At 44.8% G+C, this 26,350-nt stretch overlaps 2 protein-coding genes and 1 long non-coding RNA gene across 21 annotated transcripts in view; 2 read left to right on the top strand and 1 right to left on the bottom strand.

The window, feature by feature from the left end:
• HRH1 (histamine receptor H1) overlaps window positions 1-20,337 on the top strand; it is a 130,305-nt gene extending 109,968 nt beyond the window's left edge. For 3 of the 4 annotated variants that reach the window (XM_045385746.2, XM_005547818.4, XM_065539507.2), the window contains exon 2: window positions 16,550-20,337. In XM_045385746.2, the coding sequence (XP_045241681.2) occupies window positions 16,579-18,048 (1,470 nt within the window). In that variant the 5' untranslated portion in view covers window positions 16,550-16,578 and the 3' untranslated portion in view covers window positions 18,049-20,337. Of the gene's footprint in view, window positions 1-8,818; window positions 8,871-16,549 lie in introns of those variants that run through there. The other variant, XM_074032991.1, reaches the window with a different exon arrangement.
• Window positions 5,484-11,728, bottom strand: LOC141409708 (uncharacterized). The gene is made up of 2 exons (XR_012431473.1): window positions 11,393-11,728; window positions 5,484-7,195 (listed from the first exon to the last, which is right to left on the bottom strand). It is a non-coding gene; the product is annotated as an uncharacterized lncRNA (long non-coding RNA).
• Window positions 20,338-25,643: 5,306 nt separating the features above from the next.
• ATG7 (autophagy related 7) overlaps window positions 25,644-26,350 on the top strand; it is a 267,087-nt gene continuing 266,380 nt past the window's right edge. For all 16 annotated transcript variants that reach the window (XM_065539502.1, XM_045384718.2, XM_005547834.4 and 13 more), the window contains exon 1: window positions 25,644-25,677. The gene's annotated coding sequence lies outside the window, so the exon portion shown is untranslated. The remainder of the gene's footprint in view (window positions 25,678-26,350) is intronic.

Here is a 26,350-nt window from a genome sequence, read left to right on the forward strand (position 1 = left end):
AAAGGTATGGAACAGTATTCGTCAATGGGATAAATCCTACTTCAAACTTATGTAAGTCTGAACTTCCTTTTGAAAATTGTGCCTACACTTTCTGCACTTAGTACATCTACGCTGGCTTCTGCTGCTCTGTATTGGTTTGGGTCTTTCTGTTTTTTTGTTTTTGTTTTGAGATGGAGTCTCGCTCTGTCACCAGGCTGAAGTACAGTGGCATGATCTCGGCTCACTGCAACCTCTGCCTCCTGGATTCAAGCGATTCTCCTACCTCAGCCTCCCCAGTAGCTGGGACTACAGGTGCACGCCACCATGCCTGGCTAATTTTTGTGTTTTTAGTAGAGAGAGGATTTCGCCATGTTGGCCAGGTTGGTCTCGAACTCCTGACGTCAGGCAATCCACCTGCCTTGGCCTCCCAAAGTGCTGGGATAACAGGTGTGAGCCCCTGCGTCCGACCCCGGGTCTCGTTTTTTAGGGCTTATCTGGTAAACATCTGTTGAGCACCTGTCATGTGCCAGACTGGTGCCAGGCTCAGGAGAAATGACGGCAAGCGAAAATGCAGGGTCCCTGCTGTCAGCGAGGGGCATGTCCCCATGGTATTGCACTTCAAAGTGCACTTTCTATTCCAGGCAGAAATAGTGGACATCCCCCATGGCCTGGAGTTGCTCCGCATTTAGTTGGAGGAGAATCAGCTGAAGAATGATAATCCCACAAGAAAGTTGATATAAGAGGGGCATGTTAGAAGTTGAGGATACCAAGAGAAAGGAAGAAGTAAGAGTTTCAAGGCAAAAGAATGTTCTAGGCAGGGGAATGCCATCAACGTGTAAAGGAGCTTACTTACACCTTGGTCCCAACGTGTACTTCCAGACTCGCCATTCTGTGCTCCAGGTACTTCCAATGACTCCTCCCAATTCCTCAAACTCAGCTGTGTACTTTGGTTCTTTCTTCTACTGAGCCTTAAATACCTCTTTCTTCCTGCTGGCGAACTTCCACCCATCCTTCAGAGCCTAGCTTGCCTATCACTTCTTCTCTGATGTCCTTTCTGACATCCTCATGCTGCCTTGAGAGAGGCAGTTCTTCCCTCTGCTTCCAGCTACCTGCTTTGATCTTACCTCAGTCACCACATTTGTCCCAGCTGCATTCTAGGATTTTTAATTTAATTGTTTTGATGCTGTTTATCTTGTGTATTTCTTCGCATGCTAATTAACCACCAACTCCTTGAAGTCAGGGACAGTATTTCAATTAGGATTTGATATGGCTGTATGTGATAGAAAACACTAGCTAACAATGGCTTCCATGAAATAGATGTGAGGTCCAGAGGTGGGCAGTCCTATCTGATAATGGCAGCCCCTTGATCATCAGGGACCTCAAGTCTGTCCCGATGGCCGCTTCACTTTCCTAATTGTGTGTCTTTTCCTTATGGTCCCCAAGATGGCTGATTAGGTACTACTCATCATATCCACATTCCAGCCAGCTAGAAGAATGAAAGGCCAAAGAAAAGAACACACCTTTATTTTAAGGCTGTTTTCTGGAAGTTGCAAACAACACTTGGATTTACATCCCATTGGAATTTAGTCACATGGTCACGCCCAGCTACAAAGGAGTCTGGGAAATGTAGTTTCTATTCCAGGCAGTTGTATACTCAGCTGAGAAGCAGAGTTCTAGTCTTAGACATGAGAGGAGACTATTATTAGCAGCTTCCACCACAGTGAAAAACAAGGAAAGGTCAAGGATGAGTCCTCTAATCCTGAATGGGGTCAGGTACAGGATGGTGGTGCTCACCAAGGAATGGAAGAAAACATAAGCACTGCTATTGAGCACCTCACGTATGCCAGACACTGTAGTAGGTGCTTTATCTAAAACAACGTTGCTGAGTTTTATTTAGGTAAATAATTGCATTGCCCTTGAGAAAGTTTGGAGTATTTCTAATTTGGAATCAGATCCAGGTTGCCTCTTCTTGCATGCTTCTCATGTTGGGGAGCTTACTGTCTTTCAAAAGGTAACTTGTTGCATTGTTGGATAACATCTATTTTTAGAAAGTTCTGCCTTACTTTGAGTTGAAAGCTGCACTCTTTGGTTGGCAATGGAGTGGAGTAGTTCAGGGTGCATGTTCTTCAGTTAGATCAGTGATTCTAACCCCCAGGGGATACCTGGCAGTGTCTGGTAACATTTTGGGTTGTCATGACTGGGGACTCGCAGCTACTGGCATCAAGTGAGTGGAGGCTAGGGATAATGCTAAATAAATGTCATCACCCAGTGCACAGGACAGCTCCCCACAATGAAGAGTCATGCAGCCCAAATGTCATATGGGAGGACCAAGGTTAAGAAACCCTGAGTTAGGTCCAGGTGCGGTGGCTCATGCCTGTAATCCCAGCACTTTGGGGAGACCGAGGCAGGCGGATCACTTGAGGCCTGGAGTTTGAGACCAGCCTGCCCAACATAACAAAACCCCGTCTCTACTAAAAATACGAAAATTAGCGGGGTATGGTGGTGCACACCTGTAGTCCCAGGCACTCAAGAGGCCAAGGCAGGGGAATCACTTGAACCCAGGAGGCAGAGGTTGCAGTGAGCCAAGATCATGCCACTGCACTCCAGTCTGGGTGACAGAATGAGACTTCGTCTAAAAAAAACCAGAGAAACCCTGAGTGAGATAGACCTAGGTTCAAATCTTAATTTAGCAACCACTTCCCAGCTGTGTGACCTTGAGTAAGCTGCTTCACCTCCTGAGCTTGAGCCGACCGTTTCCTCCTCTCCACCTTGGGGATCATCAGATATTCCTCTTGGGCCTGTGGGCATTTAGTAACTGATGTGTGAGAAGCGCCAGCCCTGGGGCTTGGCTCCTTACTGTTTCAGCTGCCTCGTTGGTGGCACAGGATGTGCAAGGAACACTGACTGGGTTGTTTGCTGGCACAGGGACCTGATGGGATTAGATTGTAATCACTCTAGTAAAAGCCCCTCCCCATCTAATGGTTTTGGAATGGAGTCATCGCCCTAATTCAAAAATGATGGTTTGCTTGTACATTCTTAGAGAAGAAGGGTCCATTTCTGCTTTTCACCAATTAATCGCAGCACTTTCCCACTCCGCTGTCTCAATTGATCCTCCCAATGGCCTAGGCAGGAGGGCTTACTATTCTCCCTACTTGAAAGGTGAAAAAACTGATACCCCAAGCTGTTTACTCAAGGTGCACATGCTCACACACACAAATACACTCACACTCATACACTCATGTACTCAAAAACGACACACACACCTACACACATACACTCACATTCACGCTTACACACACCGACACATTCACACACACACACACACACACACAGACTCTCGCACACAGTCACAGACATTTACACACACACACGCACATATACATTCACTCACACATTCACACCCACTCACACAGCCCAGTGAGCAGCAGAGCAGAGAGCATGGGTGAGGACTCAGTTCCTGCCTCCAGAGCTCTCTCTAGGCTGCTACTCTGAGGACACAGAGCTAGGGAGGACCTATGGGTGACCAACTTCCTTGCAGACAAACCCTCATCTCACATGGCTCCTCTAGCTTTTATTCTCTCTGCCCAGAGCACACCCTCTGTCCAGCACTGTTTCCATAGGCATGGTTTTATCCTCAGAGAGGGCACCTCAGACCCAGCGGGGTCTCCTGAGTGGCATGCAGTAACATGGGATCCATGTCCCCAAATATCTCCCACACTCTTGGCCAGAATATCTGACTTTTCTTTGGAATTTATGCAAGGAAAACCTCAGGGACCAGATTTTTCAAAATGCAGGTCCCTGAGGGAGGGAAAAGCCTTTACATTAGTCATCTCACTGACCAGAACTATCGATTCAAGCTGTTTTTTTATTCATTTCACAGTACGTTGCAGACATTGTTAGATTTCACCCCTAAATGTTTAAAGTGCTACAGTAATTTTTAGTTCAGTGATGTCAATTCAGTCATAACTTTTCTTCCTTTAAAGAAAAAGGAAAAATACAGATTTTTTTAATAAAAATAAATCATGGCTGGGCACAGTGACTCACACACTTGTAATCCCAGCACTTTGGGAGGCTTAGGAGGGCAGATGGCTTGAGCCCAGGAGTTTGAGACCAGCCTGGGCAATACAGTGAGACCCCCTCTCTACAGGAAATACAAAAAATTACCCAGGCATGGTGGTGCGTGCCTGTGGTCCCTCCCAGCTACTCAGGAGGCTGAGGTGGGAGGATTGCTTGAATCATTTTCTGTCAAATATAATTGTTAGGTGATAAATAGTGTATACATAATTTTTTAAAAAATGTTTTCTTGGACAGGTGCAGTGGCTCATGCCTGTAATCCTAGTACTTTGGGCGGCTGAGGCAGGTGGATCACTGAGGTCAGGAGTTCGAGACCAGCCTAACCAATATGGTGAAACCCTGTCTCTACTAAAAATACAAAATTAGCCAGGTGTGGTGGTGCATGCCTGTAATCCCAGCTACTTGGGAGACCGAGGCAGGAGAATTGCTTGAACCCAGGAGGCAGAGTGTTAGAAACAAGTGCCTGGTGCTGCAAAGAAAAACAGCACATAGGCAGAAAATTCCTTAGCAAGGCAAATTTACTTCTGCAGAAGGGTGCAGCTTGCGCCAGTCACGATAGCAAAAGCACACTGAGCAGGGTAGGGCAGAGGTTTTTATCTCTGATTCAGTTCCTAGCACTTCCCTGTTGGCTGGGGTTGGACCTCACAATCTAAGCTAACTTGATTGGCTAAGGTTTAAAATCGAATAGGGTCTATTAGGCAGGAAGGAAGAGGGATTGTCTGTTACTAGGTGGGAAGGCATATCTGGACTTGTCTGGGCATGGCAAAGGCGGGAAGGTTGTTTACAGAACAGGTAGCTAGGAGACAAGGAAGTATGAGGAAATTGGTCTTAAGAAACAAAGAACAGGGAACTAAAGCTTTTTGAAGAGGAATTTATTATCTCTGACAATTTCCCCCTCTTGATTTTATAGTTTTTCCTCCTCAAAATGCCTATGCATGTCTGTTGTTCTTCTTGGGTGTCAAGAAGGGAGAGTTTATCTGAAGAAGGTGGGGGTGAATTAAGGGAGGTTTTTGTGAGTGCTGTTTCTATAAGTCTTTGCACTAAACCACGAATACAGGGTATGATACAGCATCCTACAAGAATGAGCACATGTATAACGATTATAAGGGAGGTGAATATTGAGGTCATAATTCCTTTCCATTTCCTGAACCATTTCTCTATGATGGTTGCAAAGGGGTCATCTATTCCAGAATTTTTAGCTAACTCATTTGATAAGGAAGTAAGGCTTTGTAAGGCTTTTGTTTTTGTTCCATTGGGGCGATGTTATCAGGAATAAAAGTACAACATTGGACTCCAATCATGACACAAACCCTGTCTTTTTCAGCTAATATGTCAAGGGCTATTCTGTTTTCGCAAGCCATTTGGCTGGTAGGGCCTAATTGTTCAGCTATTCCTTTAATTGCAACTCTAGTAAAATTAACAAAGCGTTGTTGATTATAATAGATATAATTTATTCAAGCTACATTCTTGTTTACAGTTGACCACCAGAACAACATAAATTTGAATCCTGCAGCTGTTTGATTTCGGGCTTTGAATTCATCTGGTACCCCTTGTGGTACTCCGATAGCATCTATAATAGCATAAGGATCAAAGGATCCATGAGGGACATCTCTCTTTTTATGATATTCTGTCTTCAGCTTTCTTGGTCAATGAAATGCCAAGGTGAAAGGGATAGCCAACTGAATTAGAGCACAAGTGCCGCTCCAGGTACTTGGCAGAGTACCCAGCAATAGTCCTCCACAATACCACCACACATCTGCTCAGGAATGAACAAGGGCATACTGATTGCTAAGCTCTTGAAAAGGCTTGGTTTCACTGCACCCTGTTAGGTCTCCAAGGAATGCTAACTTCTCTGCCTGCCATGAAAGGCAAGAGGTGAAGTTAACATCAGGGGCTGGAGGCTGGATGGCCCTCGGGGGCTGACCCGCAGGGCTTTTGAGGAAATTGGTCTTAAGGGAACAGCAGTGGAAGGATCTTGCATGACTCATTACCCCAGGCTCTGGGGTTCTGGAAGACAGCGATCATCCAGGTCATGCCTCGTTGGTCAGAAGACCATCCAAGTGGGAAGGGTAAATTTGGGTTTCTGGCCTACCTGTCACAGAAGCCTAACAGTCGCTTTTATTTAGCTTGCAGGTGGAATATTTAATCCATTCCAACCAGGCATTTGGATCTTGATATCCTGTTTCAATAGCTAGAGTTTGCTTTAATTCTTTAACTTCTATAACGGCTACTTTAGTTTTATCATTGGGTATGAAGCGAGAAAAGGTTTGGTTAGAAGAGGGTTTAGGAGGAGAGGGAGAAGGGGATGAAGGAGGTGGAGGAGCGATGAAGCGCATTTCGAAATACTCTATACGGTCTGTCCCTGAGACTTCTGCTCCTATACCATAAAAACGGCTCAAGGAAGGGTAAGAACCTTGAAAAGTTGGGATAGCAATGGAAATTGGTACAGGATTACACTGGTTATATTGGCAATTGGGAGGAGTACTCCCTTTAGTGAAACAAATGTATGGTTTCAGGAATATACAACTACTCGTTGGGGCCATCCATCCCTGGTTTTTGGTGGTCAGTAGAACATTGGACCAACTATGGCAGAGATGCTGATGCTCTGCTTTAGGAGGACAAGATTCCCAATTAACGGAATCTCCATTAAAATCTTCCCAGACTAATTGATCCCAGTTAACGGATTTTCAGTCTGAGGAGAGCCAAGAAGGACAAAGATACTTTTCTGAAGTAGAAAAGTATCCTTGATTTTATAGTTTTTGACCCTGCAGATCTCCACAGGGTATAACAAGACGAGCATCGAAAGTGATAGTTTGAGGTGAGTTAGACTTAGTAACATTAATAATAATATGTGGGGTATCTGGGGGAGAGAGGAAAAGGAGGAAGAGGCTGATTAAGCTTTTCTCTTTAACGTTACTTTGTCCAGGGTAGGTACTTTGGAGAGGGTACTCGGGTGTGATGGGTCCATCCTCTCTCAGCGGTCTGGACTGCTGTCTCAGTTGTGAGGAGCACTAGGTAAGGTCTTTCCCAAGTGGGTTCGAGCTTTCCCTCTTTCCAACTTCTGATAAGGATGTGATCTCCAGGCTGGTGTTGATGAACTGGGAATTCAAGGGTTGGAGTTTGTGCTAGGAGGCCTTGAGTCCTGAGGGAGGAAAGGATAGAAGATAGACCTAATACATAGTTTCTAAGAAACTGATCTTTTGTTTCAAATGTAGTAAGATCAGTAGTAGAATGTAGATAAGGCAATCCAAAAAGCATCTCATAAGGGGGTAGACCTATATCTTTTCGGGGAGCAGTTCGGACTCTCAACAGGGCAATAGGCCTTTCTACTCTCCCTGATGAAGGTGGATGCACGGCATGTGGTATTCCTATTTTCTTTAGGTTGTTTTTTGGTTTTTCTGCACACTATGCAACTGTCTGCAACTTGTCTAGCAAGGGTATAAATTCCTATGCATCCGTAAACTCTGAGGACTGCATCACACATAGCTTGGGGGCCCCAGTGAGTTCCTTGATGTAGTTGTGACAATATGTCTCGCATGAGGGGCTTAGACAGCATTTCCGTCTTGTCTGATTGTACCCATTTTCCCGCGTGGCTTTCTTTGGCTCCTATTTCTTTTAACTTTTCTTGCTCTCTGGGGGAGAAAATAGGGACTGTAGCTGGAGGGGTAAGATAAAGGGTTAGGTGGAAAATGGGTGCTGCTTGAGAAGAGGCAACTTGTTTGGCCACTTGGTCAGCTAGATTATTCCCTCGGCTCTCAAAGGAAAGATTCTTCTAGTGACCCGGAACATGAACAACTGCTGTCTCTTCTGGCAGCTGTAAGTTCTCTAGTACTTGGATTATCAAGTCTGTGTGGACTAAGTTTTGGCCCCTTTACTGTTAATAAAGCCTTGCTGTGCCCAAATTTTCCCAAAGATGTGGACTACTCCAAAGGCATACTTGAAGTCAGTATAAATAGTTCCCTCCTGGTTTTGCAGAAATTTTAAGGCTTGATTTAGTGTAAACAACTCACGTTTGCTCAGACCAGTCATTAGGTAGGGTGTCTCCGTCTACTCCTGAGTACCCGTTATGCCTTTTCCCTTTTATTACTTGAGAAGAACCATCTACAAAAAGGTGTCTTCCGGTTTGAAAGGGAGTTTATCTGAACATCTATGCCCCAGTTCTTCTGGTCTGGGGCATGGGTTTTTTTCTGCATTTGAATTTCCTGTTAAGGCAGCAGGGTTAAGTGAATCATCAGTAGTTAGGATTAAATAATCTTTTTCTAACAAGATAACCTCGTATTTTAAAATTCTTGAGTCAGTAAGCAACCTTTCTGCCTTCTGATTTAGGATAGTTCTGACCTGGTGAGGTGCGCTCACAATGGGGTTTCCGCCAAAAGTTATTTTTCCACTTTCTTCTGTTAGCAAAGCAGTTGCCGCTACAGATTGAATGCATTTGGGCCATCCGTGGGTCACTGGGTTAAGAATTTTTGGCCGGGCACGGTGGCTCAAGCCTGTAATCCCAGCACTTTGGGAGGCCGAGACGGGCGGATCACGAGGTCAGGAGATCGAGACCAGCCTGGCTAACATGGTGAAACCCCGTCTCTACTAAAAATACAAAAAACTAGCCGGGCGAGGTGGCGGGCGCCTGTAGTCCCAGCTATTTGGGAGGCTGAGGCAGGAGAATGGCGTAAACCTGGGAGGCAGAGCTTGTAGTGAGCTGAGATCCGGCCACTGCACTCCAGCCTGGGTGACAGAGCGAGACTCTGTCTCAAAAAAAAAAAAAAAAAAGAATTTTTGACTGGAAGCCTACGGGTTGCTGGTGGCCTCCATGCTTTTGGGTAAGTACTCTTAAGGCTACGCCCTTGTTTACATTGACAAAAAGATGGAATGGCTGCTTAAGGAGGGTAAAGCTAGGACAGGGGCAGTTACTAATATATGTTTTAACCTTTCCACCTGTTGGATTTCTGGTAATTGCCAAATGACGGGGTCTGGCTCGTCTTGTATGAGCTTTTTGTATGAGAATTTTGTTTCCAGGGCATAAGAGTCTATCCATAGATGACAGTATCTGACTAATCCTCCTTCAATCCGTTCAAGCCCAATTTTCCATTTGCCTTGGCTAATTAAATGCCCTAAATATTTTACTTCAGGTTCTACAAATTGGAGTTTGGTTTTTGAGACTGTTAACCCTTCATCCCACAGAAAATTTAAGACATGAGTTGAGAAAGCTGCTACTTCTTTTCTATCATCTCCTGAAATTAGAAGATCATCCATGTACTGGAGGAGGCATATGCACGAGGGCAGGGAAAGTTTCTCTAGCACTTGTTCTAATATTTGACTAAATAAATTTGGAGACTCTGTAAACCCCTGGGGTAAGACTGTCCATCGGTATTGCTGTTTTCAACTGGAGTGAGGGTCTTGCCACTCAAAGACAAATAGGTCCTGGCTGCCCTCTGCTAATGGACAAGCCCAGAAGGCATAATTTAAATCAATTACTGTACTATCTGATTAATAGCTCTAAGGTCTTGCACTAACCAGTATGACCCATCTGCCTTCTTTAAAGGCAGTTTTGGAGTGTTACAGGGAGACACACAGGATTTAAGAAGCCCATCATGGAGAAGACCTTCAATTACAGGTTTTGAATTTACCCTGGCTTCTAAAGGAATAGGGTATTTCTTTCGCTTTACTACTTCCCCAGGGGTTTTAAATTTAACATGAATCAGAGGAATCTGTAACTTTCCTTGATCCCATCTTTTGACCATACCTCGGGATAAATGTGTTCTTCGTCTGCAGTGGTGAGCAAGATTAGGGAGGGGAGGGGAGGAATTTTCCATAATTGATTTGGAGGCCTAAGCCTAATTTTAGTATTAAATCGCTTCCTAATAGATTTGTCCCTGCTTCTGGAATTAATGGAAATTTGATACTAGCTGATCAGTTTTTATATTTCATTTTTGTCTCCTTTAAGATTTTTGCTCTAAATCCTTCTCCTTTAACCCCAGAGATAAAAAGTTTTTCTTGTGAACAAGTTACACTAGATGGAAGATAACAAACTGAGGAGTGAGCTGCTTCTGACTCGATTAAAAAGGTAATAAGCTCAGGTTTAGGTCCCACTTCTAAATTTACCGAGGGCTCTTGGTGGGACTCAATATAAAAAGAGCCCCTGATTTCCCTAGTCTTCTTCAAAAGCCATAAGTGGGATGATTTTTCTTCTTTTTCCCATGTGGGACATTGTCTTTTAAAGTGACCTATTTTTCCACATTTGAGACATTTGTTCTGTGATTTCTTAGTAATATCTGGCCAGCTATTGGTAACAAAGTGGAGCTTTCACATTCCTTGTCCAAGGGGGTCTTCTGATTCTAGGCCAGCATATTTTTCTCATTTGCTCTTTAAGCCTTTCTAAAAATTCTATCGGTCCCTCATCTTTTCCCTGTTTTATATTAAAGGCCTTGGTAAGATTTTGGGTGTGGGGCACTGATTCTCAAATTCCTTTTATTACCATCTCCCTAAGGTCTCTCATACTTCCTCGATGGGCTATGTTGTTGTTATCCCATTGAGGATCCTGGGCTGGGAATTATGTCCAGCCACTGGAACATTCTGACCAGGAGGGTGTTCACATTCCCAAATGGTCATAGTGGTCCTGCGTATCATGCTCCTTTCTTCTCCTGAGAATAGGATGCCTAAGATAGACATTAATTCATCCAAAGTATATAACTGGGGTCCTAAAACTGATTGATTTGATCTGCCACTCCATAAGGGTCATCTAAGAGTGGTTTAACCTCCTTTTTTAGGTTTAGGGGAAGGGTCTGTGGTGGCAGCTGCTTGGGGGGGAGAGGAAGGTTCTTTAGTCCAAACAAAACAGCAGTATTTTATCATTTGCTGCTTTTTCTTGTGTTTGGTCCTTCCATTATCCTTCCAATATTCTAACATTAGGCCTAGGGGACTATCAGAGGGGATATTATCATGATCATGATTTTTCCTATCTTTTGTCTTACTTGCTGTATTTCCCATCCTGGAGAAAGTGTTTATCCCTGGGGCTCAATCTCTCTTACTAGAGATTTCTTGCACCCTAGCGAGTCTGTGGGGCTCAACCTCTTCTACTAGAGATTTCTCACACTCTTCAGCTTTCGCTTCATCCTTCATCTGCTTCCCTTGTGGTAATTTTCAGGTCCCTCTTAGCATAGGCAGGTTGATATAAACCCCACAAGAGGCAAACTGCCTTCAAGCCATATGAGGTGACTGCAGAATCAGATCCAGACTCTGCACTTGCTCTGCACTCAATTGTGCATCTTACTCCCTCGCTTTCAACCTCCAGGATGTCCTGACCACCAACGAAATACTTCACCGCCCCCAAGGTTTTTCTTACCTTGGTCTGTGCACAGAGTTACCTGGTCACCACGGTATCTGTAGGCCTTTTCTTCCCGCATTGCTGGAATCCAGGTTTATTCATCACACCAGGTGGGTCTCAATCCCTTACCCTTGAGGCCACCTCAACAAAGCAGCGGGCTGCGTCTCCTCACGAGAGATGATCTGAGACCCCTCCTAGGAGGAGAATGGGAATCCCAGACGAACCCCCGAATTTGTTAGAAACAAGTGCCTGATGCCTCAAATAAAAACAGCACGTAGGCAGAAAATTCCTCAGCAAGACAAATTTACTTCTGCAGAAGGGTGCAGCTTGCATCAGTCACAATCGCAAAAGCACACAAAGCAGGGTAGGGCAGGGGTTTTTACTCCCTAAGGCAGTTCCTAGCACTTCTGTATCCTTTCCCCATTGGCTGGGGTTGGACCTCACAATCTAAGCTAACTTGATTGGCTAAGGTTTAAAATTGAATAGGGTCTATTAGGTGGGAAGGAAGAGGGACTGTCCATTACTAGCTGGGAAGGCATATCTGGACTTGTCTGAGCATGGCAAAGGCAGGAAGGCTGTTTACAGAACAGGTAGCTAGGAGACAAGGAAGTACAAGGAAGTTGGTCTTAAGAAACAAAGAACAGGGAACTAAAGCTTTTTAAAGAGGAATTTATCATCTCTGAAAGGAGGTTGCAGTGAGCTGAGATCGCACCATTGCACTCCAGCTTGGGCAACAAGAGTGAAACTCTGTCTTAAATTAAAATTAAAATTAAAAAGTAAAAAATAACATAAAATAGGCCGGGCGCGGTGGCTCAAGCCTGTAATCCCAGCACTTTGGGAGGCCGAGACGGGCGGATCACGAGGTCAGGAGATCAAGACCATCCTGGTTAACATGGTGAAACCCCGTCTCTACTAAAAAAAAAATACAAAAAACTAGCCGGGCGAGGTGGCGGACGCCTGTAGTCCCAGCTACTCGGGAGGCTGAGGCAGGAGAATGGCGTGAACCCGGGAGGCGGAGCTTGCAGTGAGCTGAGATCCGGCCACTGCACTCCAGCCTGGGTGACAGCGCGAGACTCCGTCTCAAAAAAAAAAAAAAAAAACATAAAATAAAAAACGGTTTCTCTCCCCTCTGTGTGCCAGACAATGAGGAAAAGAGAGAAAGGAGACGCCTCTGGAGGCCAGGAAGCTGAGAGCCACCTTGAGAATGCCAAGCTGGGAAAGTATTTATGGAAACTACTTCCTGCTTCCTTCCAAGCAAAACAGTAAAAAATAAAAATCCCTGAGACAATACTTCCTTAGCCTTATGAACCCTGAAAATCTGAGACAAGTCTCAGTTAATTAGAAAGTTTATTTTGCCAAGGTTGAGGATGCAAACCCATGACACAGCAACAGGAGGTCCTGACGATGTGCCCAAGGTGGTCAGAGCACAGTTTGGTTTTATACATTCTATGAGGCACAATTAATATATGTAAGATGAACACTCGTTCGGTCTGGGAAAGGCGGGTCAACTCAAAGCTGGGAGGAGGCTTCTAGGACTTACGTAGATAAGAGACGTGGTTGCATTTTTTTGGGTTTCTGATTAGCCTCTCCAAAAGAGGCAATCAGAAGATAAGCATTTATCTTAGTGAGCAGAGGGATGACTTTGAATAGAATGGGAGACAGGTTTGCCCAAAGCAGTTCCCAGTTTGAATTTTCCCTTTAGCTTAAGTGATTTTGGGGCCCCAAGTTGTTTTCCTTTCACAGTCTACTTTCTTCCTTCCAGAGGTGGCTGTGGACAATTTCACGGGGTTTGGACTTGATCAGGGCAGAAGGTGAAGCTGCAAGGTATTAGATATGGGAATGGAGAAAAATACAGGCTGGAGCTGTGGGTTTGAGTGTTGTCCTCATAGGAGGTGATGACCGAGGAGTAGGGAAGTCAGAGGATGAGACCCCCGAGGCCGACAGCACAGAGTGACAGGAGCATACAGCAGGACTTTAGGTCACCCAAGGAGACAGTGATGCTGTTGAAGAAGTCAGAGGAGGCGCCATCAGCAATCAGAGGATTGCTCTGATTGGCAGCTCAGAGCTGGAGGACATCAAAAAATACCGCTGTAAGAAAGAGACCTGGAAAAGTCTTTAGAGATTGTCTACCCCCCCACACACCACCCATTTGACACATGAGAAGATGGAGGCCAAGAGATCACTGAGAAAATAAATGGCAGAGCTTGGGCACAATCGGTGCTGCACAAAATGGTGTTTTTCCACCAAAGACATACAGAAGGTTCCTTCCACAAGGATCAAATATCGTGGGGTTTTGAGTTTTATCTTAAAAAACTATATAAATTTAGCCTTCTACAGGCTGGGCACGGTGGCTCACGCCTGTAATCCCAGCACTTTGGGAGGCTGAGGCGGGAGGATTATGAGGTCAGGAGATCGAGACGAACCTGGCTGAGACGGTGAAACCCCGTCTCTACTAAAAATACAAAACTTAGCTGGGCGTGGAGGTGGGTGCATGTAATCCCAGCTACTCAGCAAGCTGAGGCAGGAAAATCGCTTGAACCCAGGAGGCAGAGGTTGCAGTGAACCGAGATCGCACCATTGCACTCCAGCCTGGGTGACAGAGCGAGACTCCGTCTCTAAATAAATAAATACATTAATTAATTAATTTAGCCTTCTACTCAAGAACTTATCTGGCTTCGTCTTAATGTAAAAATATTTGTTTTTGCTAAATTATTGAGATAAATTTACACTATTTATTAGTGTTTATCAGTTTTCTTTAAACTTACCACTTTTTGATGAATATGAAAATCTAAAAACTTGGCCAGGCACAGTGGCTCACGCCTGTAATCCCAGCACTATGGGAGGCCAAGGTGGGGGAATATCTGAGGTCAGGAGTTCAAGATCAGCCTGACCAACATGGTGAAACCCTTTCTCTACTAAAAATACAAAAATTTGCTGGGTGTAGTGGTGGGTGCCTATAATTGCAGCTACTTGGGAAGCTGAGGCATGAGAATCACTTGAACCCGGAGGGCAGAGATTGCAGTGAGCTGAGATGGTGCCACTGTACTCCAGCCTAGGTGACAGAGTGAGACTGTCTTAAAAAAAAAAAAAAAAAGGCTAGGCGTGGTGCCTCATTCCTGTAATCCCAGCACTTTGGGAGTCCAAGGTGGGTGGATCACCTGAGGTCAGGAGTTCAAGTCCAGCCTGATCAACATGGTGATACCCTGTGTCTTCTAAAAAAAATACAGAAAAAATAGCCGGGTGTGGTGGCACACTCCTGTAATCCCAGCTACTCGGGAGGCTGAGGCAGAAGAATCACTTGAATCTGGGAGCTGGAGATTGTAGTGAGCCGAGATGGTGCCATTGCACTCCAGCCTGGGTGACAGAGTGAGACTCCGTCTCAAAAAAAAAAAAAAAAAAAAAAAAAATCTAAAAACTCCTTCCAGAAGATTTAATACTTTTTTTTTTTTTTTTTTTTTTTTTGAGACGGAGTCTCGCTCTGTCGCCCAGGCTGGAGTGCAGTGGCCGGATCTCAGCTCACTGCAAGCTCCGCCTCCCAGGTTCACGCCATTCTCCTGCCTCAGCCTCCTGAGTAGCTGGGACTACAGGCACCCGCCACCTCGCCCGGCTAGTTTTTTGTATTTTTTAGTAGAGACGGGGTTTCACTGTGTTAGCCAGGATGGTCTCGATCTCCTGACCTCGTGATCCACCCGTCTCGGCCTCCCAAAGTGCTGGGATTACAGGCTTGAGCCACCGCGCCCGGCCGAAGATTTAATACTTAATTTCACACCCAACCACCCGACTTGGGGATCACCAATAACAGAGGATACAGTCCGTTTTCAGTAGAGCCTTACTAGCAAAGGTTTTTATTTTTGTTTTTCAGATATAGGATCTTGCCCTGTCACCCAAGCTGGAGTGCAGTGATGTGATCACAGCTCACTGCAGCCTCCCGAGTAGCTAGGACTATAAATGTGTGTTATCATGCTGGGCCAATTTTTAAAAAATTTCATTGTAAAGACGGGATTCCACTGTGTTGCCCAGGCTGCAACTCTTGACCTCAAGTGATCATTCCACCTTTAACTCTTGCCCTCAAGCAATCCTCCCACCTCAGACTCCCTAAATGCTGGGATTATGGGTATAAGCCACCATTTTCACCCATATTATGGGTATAAGCCACCATTTTCATTTCACCATTTCACCATTTTCAAATTACATGATTTATGTAATTTTTAAAAAATTGTTTTTCAAATAGAAAAGTAAAACAACAAATATACTTTTCCAAATAACATAATCCCCTTTTCACTTGAGAACTTTCCTCAAAAAGATATGCTAGATTTATTTCATGCTTTATGTGCCTCTGGTGTGTCCCCTTAGAATCTCTTCTGTATCAGTTAGGGATGGTTTTAGCTGCAAGTAAGAACTCCCACAACAGTGATGTAAGCAAAAAGAAAAAAAGCAAAGCAAAGCAAAACAAAACCCATTTAATTATTTCCCATAATAACAAGTCTGGGAGAAGAAGATTCCAGAGTTGGCTCAGCAGCTTAGTGACAGTAAGGCCCTAGGTTGGCATTTTCTTGGCATTCCCGATGGTCCCAAGATGACTGTCATGGCCTCAAACATCACTTCCTCACATCCTGTCAGGAAGAAGGAGGCAAGTGAGCAACAACAATTTTTCTTGTTTTGCTCATTTGTCAGAAAGGAAGAACGTTCCTAAAAACTCCACCTCTGCCATTTGACATCCTCATCCAACTCTTTGGCCATGGTGGTATCTCATGGTCACTCCTCTATCCGCCACTGTAAAGAGGAACTAGATTGCCATATTCCGCTTAGACACATGAGGATGCAGCCCACATTCCCAGAACATGTGCAGAATTAGATTTCTACAAACTCCTTATTTACCTTGCTTCTGCCCAACTCTCTCACTAGAATGCACATTCTGTAAGAGCAAACATTTTTGTCTGTTTTGTTCACAGCTATATCCTCAATACCTAGAAGAGTGACAGGAATTCAATAAATAGTTGTCGAGTGAGGGAATGAATGCATGAATAAGGAAAAGGGGACATGGCTGTTGAGTAGGTAACCAGCAGTGTCTATTACCCCCAAGAGCATACAACTCCAGTCTGATGAACATCATGCTGCTAAGTGGCCACTGATCACCCAAGTCTCTGACCTTACTTTTTCTATCTTTTCTCCCAGGGAGTGAGCCATAACTGGTGGCTGCTCTTATGCCAATGACCCTCCCCAATTCCTCCTGCCTCTCAGAAGACAAGATGTGTGAGGGGAACAAGACCACTATGGCCAGCCCCCAGCTGATGCCACTGGTGGTGGTCCTGAGCACTATCTCCTTGGTCACAGTGGGGCTCAACCTGCTGGTGCTGTATGCTGTACGGAGTGAGCGGAAGCTCCACACCGTGGGGAACCTGTACATCGTCAGCCTCTCGGTGGCGGACCTGATCGTGGGTGCTGTCGTCATGCCTATGAACATCCTCTACCTGCTCACGTCCAAGTGGTTACTGGGCCGTCCTCTCTGCCTCTTTTGGCTTTCCATGGACTACGTGGCCAGCACAGCGTCCATTTTCAGTGTCTTCATCCTGTGCATTGATCGCTACCGCTCTGTCCAGCAGCCCCTCAGGTACCTTAAGTATCGTACCAAGACTCGAGCCTCAGCCACCATTTTGGGGGCCTGGTTTCTCTCTTTTCTGTGGGTTATTCCCATTCTAGGCTGGAATCACTTCATGCAGCAGACCTCGGTGCGCCGAGAGGACAAGTGTGAGACAGATTTCTATGATGTCACCTGGTTCAAGGTCATGACTGCCATCATCAACTTCTACCTGCCCACCTTGCTCATGCTCTGGTTCTATGCCAAGATCTACAAGGCCGTACAACAACACTGCCAGCACCGGGAGCTCATCAATGGATCCCTCCCTTCCTTCTCAGAAATTAAGCTGAGGCCAGAGAACCCCAAGGTGGGTACCAAGAAACCAGGGAAGGAGTCTCCCTGGGAGGTTCTGAAAAGGAAGCCAAAAGATGCTGGTGGTGGATCTGTCTTGAAGTCACCATCCCAAACCCCAAAGGAGATGAAATCCCCAGTTGTCTTCAGCCAAGAGGACGATGGAGAAGTGGACAAACTCCACTGCTTTCCACTTGATATTATGCAGATGCAGACTGCAGCAGAGGGGAGTAGCAGGGACTGTGTAGCCGACAACCAGAGCCATGGCCAGCTCAAGACAGATGAGCAGGGCCTGAACACACATGAGGCCAGCGAGATGCCAGAGGATCAGATGTTAGGTGATAGCCAATCTTTCTCTCGAACAGATTCAGATACCATCACAGAGACAGCACCAGGCAAAGGCAAATTGAGGAGTGGGTCTAACACAGGCCTGGATTACATCAAGTTTACTTGGAAGAGGCTCCGCTCACATTCAAGACAGTATGTATCTGGATTGCACATGAACCGCGAAAGGAAGGCCGCCAAACAGTTGGGTTTTATCATGGCAGCCTTCATCCTCTGCTGGATCCCTTACTTCATCTTCTTCATGGTCATTGCCTTCTGCAAGAGCTGTTGCAATGAACATCTGCACATGTTCACCATCTGGCTGGGCTATATCAACTCCACGCTGAATCCCCTCATCTACCCCTTGTGCAATGAGAACTTCAAGAAGACGTTCAAGAGAATTCTGCGTATTCGCTCCTAAGGGAGGCTCTGAGGGGATGCAACAAAACGATTCTTATGATGTCCAACAAGGGGAAATAGAAGACGAAGGCCTGTGTGTTGCCAGGCAGGCACCTGGGCTTTCTGGAATCCAAACCACAGTCTTAGGGGCTTGGTAGTTTGGAAAGTTCTTAGGCACCATAGAAGAACAGCAGATGGTGGTGATCAGCAGAGAGATTGAACTTTGAGGAGGAAGCAGAACCTTTGCAAGAATATCAGACCTGTTTCTTGTAACTTGGTTCAAAAAGAAAAAAAAGAGAATCAGACCTGGATGGAGCTCTCCTGCTCCTCAGGAACTATGGGAGCCTCAGACTGTCATTGTAATTCAAGCTTTCCGAGTCAAATGATTGACAACTGAAGGGACACATGGCTAGGGTTCCACTGGAGAATTGAAAAGAACTCTTGAGCCCTCCTGGAATGGAGCTGTATGACTGTGCAGAGACCTTATCCATGCGAATAGTTGCTGTCCCTTTCCAGGGGTCACCTTGAGAGGCATGACAGCTGTTCCACAGGGGCCCCCTTCTCAGAAAACTTCTCTTCTGAGCCTCTTTTACAGCTTTCTCCAGAACCAGTGTCTGAACCACCCTGGAAATTCTGCCTTATTATTTCTTACTCACACATGTTTAGAGTGGATAGAAAATTATGCAGCTTGCACACCCATCGTCTTTAACCCCAAATTTCCTTTGGCTATTAAAAAAGTGGTGGCAAAAGTCGTCCTCAAAAGAAAGAGAAATGAAATATTTTTGAATTGTTGCACATTAAAAATTAAAAGAAGGAATGGGGGCAGAATGCCATATTTTTTGAGGGCTGTACTAGGTTTGTCTCATTTAAGTCCAGCAACACCCCACAGGAGGGGAATGTTCTAACTCTAGTTTGCAGAGGAGCAAATTGAGGTGCAGCAAGGTGAGAGAGGTACCCAAGGTCACATAGCTAGTTATGTGAGAAAGTTAGAATACAAATCCTCTGGGGTTCCAGCTTATTGTAGCATATTTTCTCCAAAAGGCAAAAATGTGTCCTCTTGGCTGGGCGTCGTAGCTCAAGCCTATAATCCCAGCACGTTGGGAGGCCAAGGTGGGCAGATCATTTGAGGCCAGGAGTTCAAGACCAGTCTGGCCAATATGGCGAAACCTTGTCTATACTAAAACTAAAAAATTATCTGGGCATGGTGGGGCATGCCTGTAGCCCCAGTTACTCAGGAGGCCAAGGCACGAGAATCGCTTGAACCCAGGAGGTGGAGGTTGCAGTGAGCCAAGATCATGCCACTGCACTCCAGCCTGGGCAACAGAGCAAGACTCTGTCTCAAAAAAACATAATATAGTATTTTAACAATGTGCCCTCTTAAGTATGCATACATACACATATACAGTATTCCCAAGAGTGGTGGCAGCTCAAAATGATATGTTGAGTAGACGAACAGCTGACATGGATTCCTGTGCACCTACAGAAGGTGAGGCTTTGAAGGATCCAAGTGCATTTTTATCTGTGAGTTCTGTTGCGTTTGTCAAAAAGTCATTGTAATCTTTCATGGCCATACCTGTTCAGCAAAAACTGGCAAAGACATAGGAACATATAGTTTTACTTGGCGTTTATGTTGCAATCTGCTTGTGATTTATGTTTTAAAACTTGATGCTAAACCATAATATGTATAGCAAATGGAGCAAGCTGATATTTTGTATTTTGTGTTCCTCTTTGCATGATCTGTTAACATGAGATATTTTTACCTACCTAAAATATGATGTTTAAAAGCATACTGTATGTGATTTATTTATTTCTACCTTTCTGAGTCTCCTGGACTAAGAAGATGTATTGAAATGTACCACCACATGTTAACAAAGTTTGATATGGGGTTTCTCTTTGGTTTCTGATCACATTTGTAAATGTCTTTTCAAAAGGATTTACTTTTTATAAAAAGCTTCATTCTCACTTTGCTTTGCACTCCCCAAACTTCTTGTTCAGAACTAGGGGAGTTTAGGAGACTTTAATCCCAGTTTCAGAAGCTGCAGCTGGTCTGTTTCCAGCTCAGAAACCATTGTTCAGAAGACCTCCCTATGACAGAGCTGCTCCTCAGGGTCCCTCAGGACCAAAGAACACTCCAAAAGAGCACTCCACATGGACAAGTAGCTAAGTGTCCATTCTTTATCATGAACAATCGAGGCAACTAGTGGAGAGAACCGATTGTGAACTCTGCCTCTGAGTCAAAGAGACCTGGATTTGAGTCTGACAAGAACAATAAATGGTCAATAAATATAAATTATCAGAGTCTAAGGAAAAAGGTCTATGCATTATTGTATACAGTGTCTCTAGTGCTTGCATAGTGTCTGGTATACAGAGGGCACTCCTATGCATTTTTAAAACATGCTGAGCACATACCATGTGCCAGGCTTTGTGTTTTATCTAATGTTATCTAATGGTATTGTTGCCGTTATGTAATGTTGCCTTTACAACAACTTCATGAGGGAGATTTCCATCTTTACAAATAGGCAAACTGAGGCCCAGAGAGATTGAAGAACTACTCCAAGGTCTGATTTTGGAATGTGCTTCCTTTCTACTTTATCAGTCTGCTCTTCCTACTCCTGTCTGAACGATGGAAATTAATTTTTGAATGTATAAAAGACAACAGACTATGATACAGAAATGTCAGCCCCAGCCCACTAAGAAAGCCCCATCCCATCAGTGGCTGATGGCTTGCACAAAATCCAGATGAAGTCAGGCCTTCTGCCCTAAATACTAAAATAAGCACCTCCTAAGAGAAGGCTGTTATAGGGACCTTGATCATTAAGAAAGAACCTTGCAGACCCAGAAACTCCTTCAGGATTCTTTTCATGGGCTTAAGGCTGATTAACTTCAAGCCAGTTCTTCAAATGACCAATTGCCCAATTTACCAATTTACCAAACATTGACTTCTTTGTAACTATTCACAAAATTTAATACAATTCATATTGGATGAGGTTTCTAATCACGTTTTCCTACAATGGTGGTGAAGTTGCAGTAAGTGATTTTGTTTTTTTTCATGGCAGCACATTGAAGAATGTTCAATTTGTCTTTGCCTCCAGCTTGCTGCTACTGCAGGGAGAGACAGGAAAGGAGGAATAAAGAGACTGTGGGTGACAGGGGAAAAATAGGAGGAAATGGGGGTGTGAGACAGGGCATCAGAGAGGAAGGACTAAGGGGAAAAGGTGGGGGACAGTGAAAATGAGAGAGAGGGCAAGGGATGTGCAGGAGACGAGGATACTGAAAGGCAGAGATGAGGAGTGATTGTAGGAGGAGACTAAGGTAGAGAGGAGCTGGGCATGGTGGCCTATGCTGGTAATCTCAACCCTTTGGGAGGCTGAGGTGAGAGGATCACTTGAGCCTGGGAGTTGGAGGCTGCAGTGAGCTATGATCACACCACTGCATTTCAGCCTGGGCAACAGAGCAAGAATCTGTTTCTAAGGGGGGGAAAAAAAAGACAGAGAGATGAAGATATGAGGAGAAGGCAGAGGGAGAAACTGAGACATGGGGAGATAGAAGAGAAGCAGAGAAAGGGAATGAAAAGAAAGTAAACTGAATGGCATAATATTAATACAATCAAGAAAAATCCACATTCAGGAACATATTCTTCATTAATGTATTCATATGTTAAATATATTCAAAGGCAGAATAAACCACCCTTATATTTTGATAAATAGAAAATTCCTTAAAATGCTCCTCTGAAAATAAAATGTAAACCTGTCAATCACAGTATCACATCAATCTTTAAAAGCTTGTGAAGCCCTTCCTTTCAATAGAAATTGCTATAAACCTTATACATTGGTAATGTTAGCAAAGTGTTCATTCAGAAAATCTATGAGCTTGCAAATTGTCCATTTAATAAATTGGTCATTTGGCTACTTGACTTGTGGACAATTTCTGACCTCTTTTGAAGATGGGCACTGCATGGACTTCCAGGAGGTGGATTTAATAGTCTTAACTCATCATGAAAAAGATGCTGGGATGCTCCTGACTGTTTATGCACCCTAAGTGCCATAGAGACATGCTATTGGCCAGGGATGGTGGCTCATGCCTGTAATCCCAGCACACCGGGAGGCTGATGCAGGCAGATGGCTGGAGTCCAGGAGTTCGAGACAAGCCTGGGCACCATGGTGAAACCCTGTCTCTACTAAAAATACAAAAATTAGCCAGGTCCTGTGATGCAAACCTGCAGTCCCAACTACTTGGGGGGCTGAGGCAGGAGGATCACTTGAGCCCAGAAAGTTGAGGCTGCAGTGAGCCAAGATTGGGCCACTGCACTCCAGCCTGGGTGACAAAGAGAGACTCTGAATAAAATAAAATAAATAAAGTAAACATGCTGTTAAAGATCTTATTTGCCAATATCTATCATTCCACAATTTGTCAGGCTTTCAAAGCCTAGCTTGATGTGACATATAGTTCTCATTGTGGGGAGCATGTACTCTCCTCAACTGAGATGCAAGACAAATGATGAAGGGGGATTGACCTGAATCACTGTAGCCGTGAATAAGTGTCACAGGGCCTCGTGACCCTGCTGTGTCTGAGAACATTCTCTGCCTTTTTAAGGCTCCTGGTTCTACATCCTTCTTAATGCTCCATGGTCTTGGAGCTCCAGTGGTCTGCCTATCCCATTCCAGGCAGTAGAGGCAGGTCTTCTTCCTTAGCCTCACCCTGTCTTCCTGCTAACAAGGAAGCCTCATTTGTCATCTGAGCAATCATTAGCTCTGGTCCTCATATCTATTTTGGATTCCCAGACCTTATCTGTTAATTAACAAATATTTTTCCAGCACTTCTTAGGCCGTTAGGAGACAATGTCTGACCTGAGACAGAAAGACATGATTTCAACCCTGTGGAGCTACTTCAGGTTTGCAAGTGACAGAAATCAACTTTGTGAATAGTTACTAGAGTGTCTTAGTCTGTTTTGTGCTCCCATAACAGAATATCACAGACTGGGTAATTTATAATGAACAGAAATTTATTGGCTCACAATTCTGGAGGCTGGGAAGTGTAATATCAAGGTGCTGGCATCTGGTAAGGACCTTCCTGATGCATCATGACATGATGAAAGAGCAAAGAGAGGGCAAGAGAGAGCAAAAAGGAGCTCCTGTAATAAAGAACTCATCCCCATGATAACCGCATTAGTGCATTCATGAGGGTGGAAACCCATGACCTAAACACCTCTTAAAGATCCCACCTCCCAATATGATCACAATGGCAATTAAATTTTAACATGAGTTTTGGAGGGAACAAATGTTCAAGCCACCTAGCATGGCATGCTTTGTGGAATCTAGTGATGCTTTGGATTACTTTGCTTTGAGGAGGGCTTGAGTCAAGTCAGCCATAGGAATCTCAAGCTAAGAATTCAAGGAAACTCCCTCTCTAGGATACTGCCAATGATCTACATAAACTAATCCTATTCCCACTCTATGAACATCAGTTCAAAAGTCCCAAACTCAGGATAAAGAATCGTCCTATGTCCGCTTTACTCCAGTCAACTCTGGAGGGGGTGGAGGCTGGGATGGCACAGGTGGTACAAACATAGCTGGAGAATCAGCAGTTCCCAGAGAAGCAAGGATTACTGTGAGTTGGGCAGAAGCTGTAAAAGGTGTTCACTATAAAATCACAAAACCCAGCAGTGGAGTCAAACTTATAAAGAACTAACTTTAACTTAGGCTCATATATGCTCAATAGAGTAAAGCCTAGAGGTGGTGCATATGAGGTATGCCTTCATATAGGAGGTGACATCCCTACTGTTTGGTTGCAGGGAGCCGAGATTGCACCATTGCACTCCAGTTTGGGCAACAAGAGTGAAACTCCATCTCAAAAAAAAAAAAAAAAAAAAAAAAAGAAAGAAAGAAAAAGAAAAAAGAAATCCTTCTTGCTGGGCAAGGTGGCTCACACTTGTGATCCCAGCACTTTGGGAGGTGGAGGTGGGAGGATAACTTGAGTCCAGGAGTTCAAGACCAGCCTTGGCAACATAGCAAGACCCAGTCTCTACAAAAAATGAAAAAATTAGCCTGGCATGATGGCATGCACCTGTAGTCCCAGCTACTCAGGAGGCTGAGGTGGGAGGATCCCTTGAGCTCAGGAGGTTGAGTCTGCAGTGAGCTATGATCACTCCACTGTACTCCATCCTGGGTGACAGAGGGAGACCCTGTCACAAAAAAAAAAAAAAAAAAAGAGAAAAAAAGAAATCTTTCTTAACCTTTTTGTGCTTCAGAAAGTGTTCACTACAAAGAAATACCCATTCTCATGTCACTTAAATGACTCATGGTTGCCTCCCTTGTTTACTGTGGCAAGGTCAAACACAGTCCTTCTGAATTCCCATTCTTTGCCTCATAAATGATTACAGAGCTGCTTGTCTCCATTGACCAGATGGAAAAAATGCTTATGAACCAAACTTGGGTTAAGCTTCTTTCCTTTCCCCAGGCTCCTTACTTTAACCCACTCTCAGCTTGAGCTAGCATACAACCCCTCCTGAGAATAGGTTGGTCTCAAGATAAAACATTCTCTGATCTAATATCTGATCAAGCCACCTCTTCATCCCACTTTCCATATTCGGTTGTTTCTAGCGTTGTTTACCTGCCTTTGGGGAGTGTTGGGGGTGGGGGAACCCTCTTTTTTCCTAACTATTGAAACATCTGCGGATTTTTTGGTCAGAGTGATCTCTCTATTGCAATAGTCTCCCTCTGCTATTGCACAGTTCCTTCTCTCCTACCTCTCCCATTTCTTGCAGTAATCCTTTCTAATAAGTATCCTTATTAGTCTGGATTTGTTTTCTTATTTGCCAGAATCAAACAGACTTCAGATTATGTTCCTGGCCCAAAAGCCCTTTAACTTTCAGCAAGCCACCTAACTTTTCTTAGATTCTGTTCTTCATATGTAACTTGGCGATACCTTTCAGGACTCTTGTGAGGATTAGAGACGTAAAACCCTGAACATACGGTGGCTAGTAAATTAACAGCAGTCATCGTTCTTGATTATGAGTCTAGAGTGGTATATCAAAGTTAACTTGTGAAAGGCCTTACAGGCCAGATAGAGAAACTTGTCATAATCACTGCTGTATCTTCAACACCTGTCCAGTGCTTCGCACGCGCATAGTATGTAACCAACAAGTATTGAGAGGGAATAACTTCATCTCACTTACAGTGAGGAGCTATGAAAATGATGGCTGGTTTAGAAAAGGCAAGTTGGTCACTGTCGACGTTTACCGGCCTTTTCCTACTAAAATTCTCATCTCCTGGCTCTCCACACCTGCCACCCTCATGGTCCCTGTGTTGCGTTTGATGCCGCCTCTCCTGGAGAATGGCCATGGTGATCATTCCTGTTATCCTCTGAAATCAAAAGAGAGAACGTGGGGCACTTTCTTAAAAGCCCGAAGGGAATGTAGACGATCCGACACCTGGTGAGGGAGACACTCTCCATCGCCTTCCCCTGATGCCCCGCCCTCCCCACGGCTCAAGTTCCTCCCACTTAGCCTGGTGCTAGGGGCGCATTTCTCCGGCTTGCCTCTGGTCCTCTGCGCACGCGCGCCGCTTCCTGGTGGCAGGCGCGGGCAGGGCCGCGTTGCGTCATCGGGGCGCGCGCCTCAGAGAAAGCTGTGGTTGCCGGAAGTTGAGCGGCGGTAAGTGAGCAGCGGCGAGCGAGGGTGTAGTGGGGTCTTGCTGGGCCGGTTTTGGAAGCCTGGAGTCAAGGGGCGAGCTCTCCAGGGAGGGCGAGGGTCACAGCAGGTCTCAGGGTCTTCCTCTGCCAGCTTCTGGGTGGTCCTTCCTCCTCCAGGGACTCACTGATTACGGCGGGCGCCCTTCGTCTGTAGCCGCGTCCCCTCAGACTGGTTCAGTCCGGGGTCTTCTGACTAGGAAGCTCGTGCTGATTTCCTAAGTTAGCCCCTCCTGTCTTCTTGGTAGGCAATGCTCAGAATCTTCAGTGTTGGACCACGGGAGATAGGACATTTGGATTCCTAGCCTGGCTGTGTCTGGCTTTGCTGTCTCTGGCACGTTCCTTCCTCTTTTAAGCTGCTTTTTCCTCATCTGTAAAATGGGAATGATACTCCGTCATTTGTTAAGTGAGGAGGTTAAATAAGTTTACTTTCTGAGAAAGAAGATTCTCGATTCCTTGGTTACGGGGTTAAAAAATAATGCACAATAAGAATCAATCCGGTAAGGTAAATGCAGGTGTTAGAACATTTGTCAGAAATAGAGTCAAACTTTTAATTTTACCGAAATGAATTTTATAAGTACAGTACTAACGTGCATGATGTTGGAGAAGTAAAAGCCAAACTGTGTGTGTGTGCACGT

This window comes from Macaca fascicularis, chromosome 2, assembly GCF_037993035.2.
Source record: "Macaca fascicularis isolate 582-1 chromosome 2, T2T-MFA8v1.1".
NCBI classification, from domain to species: Eukaryota; Metazoa; Chordata; class Mammalia; order Primates; family Cercopithecidae; genus Macaca; species Macaca fascicularis.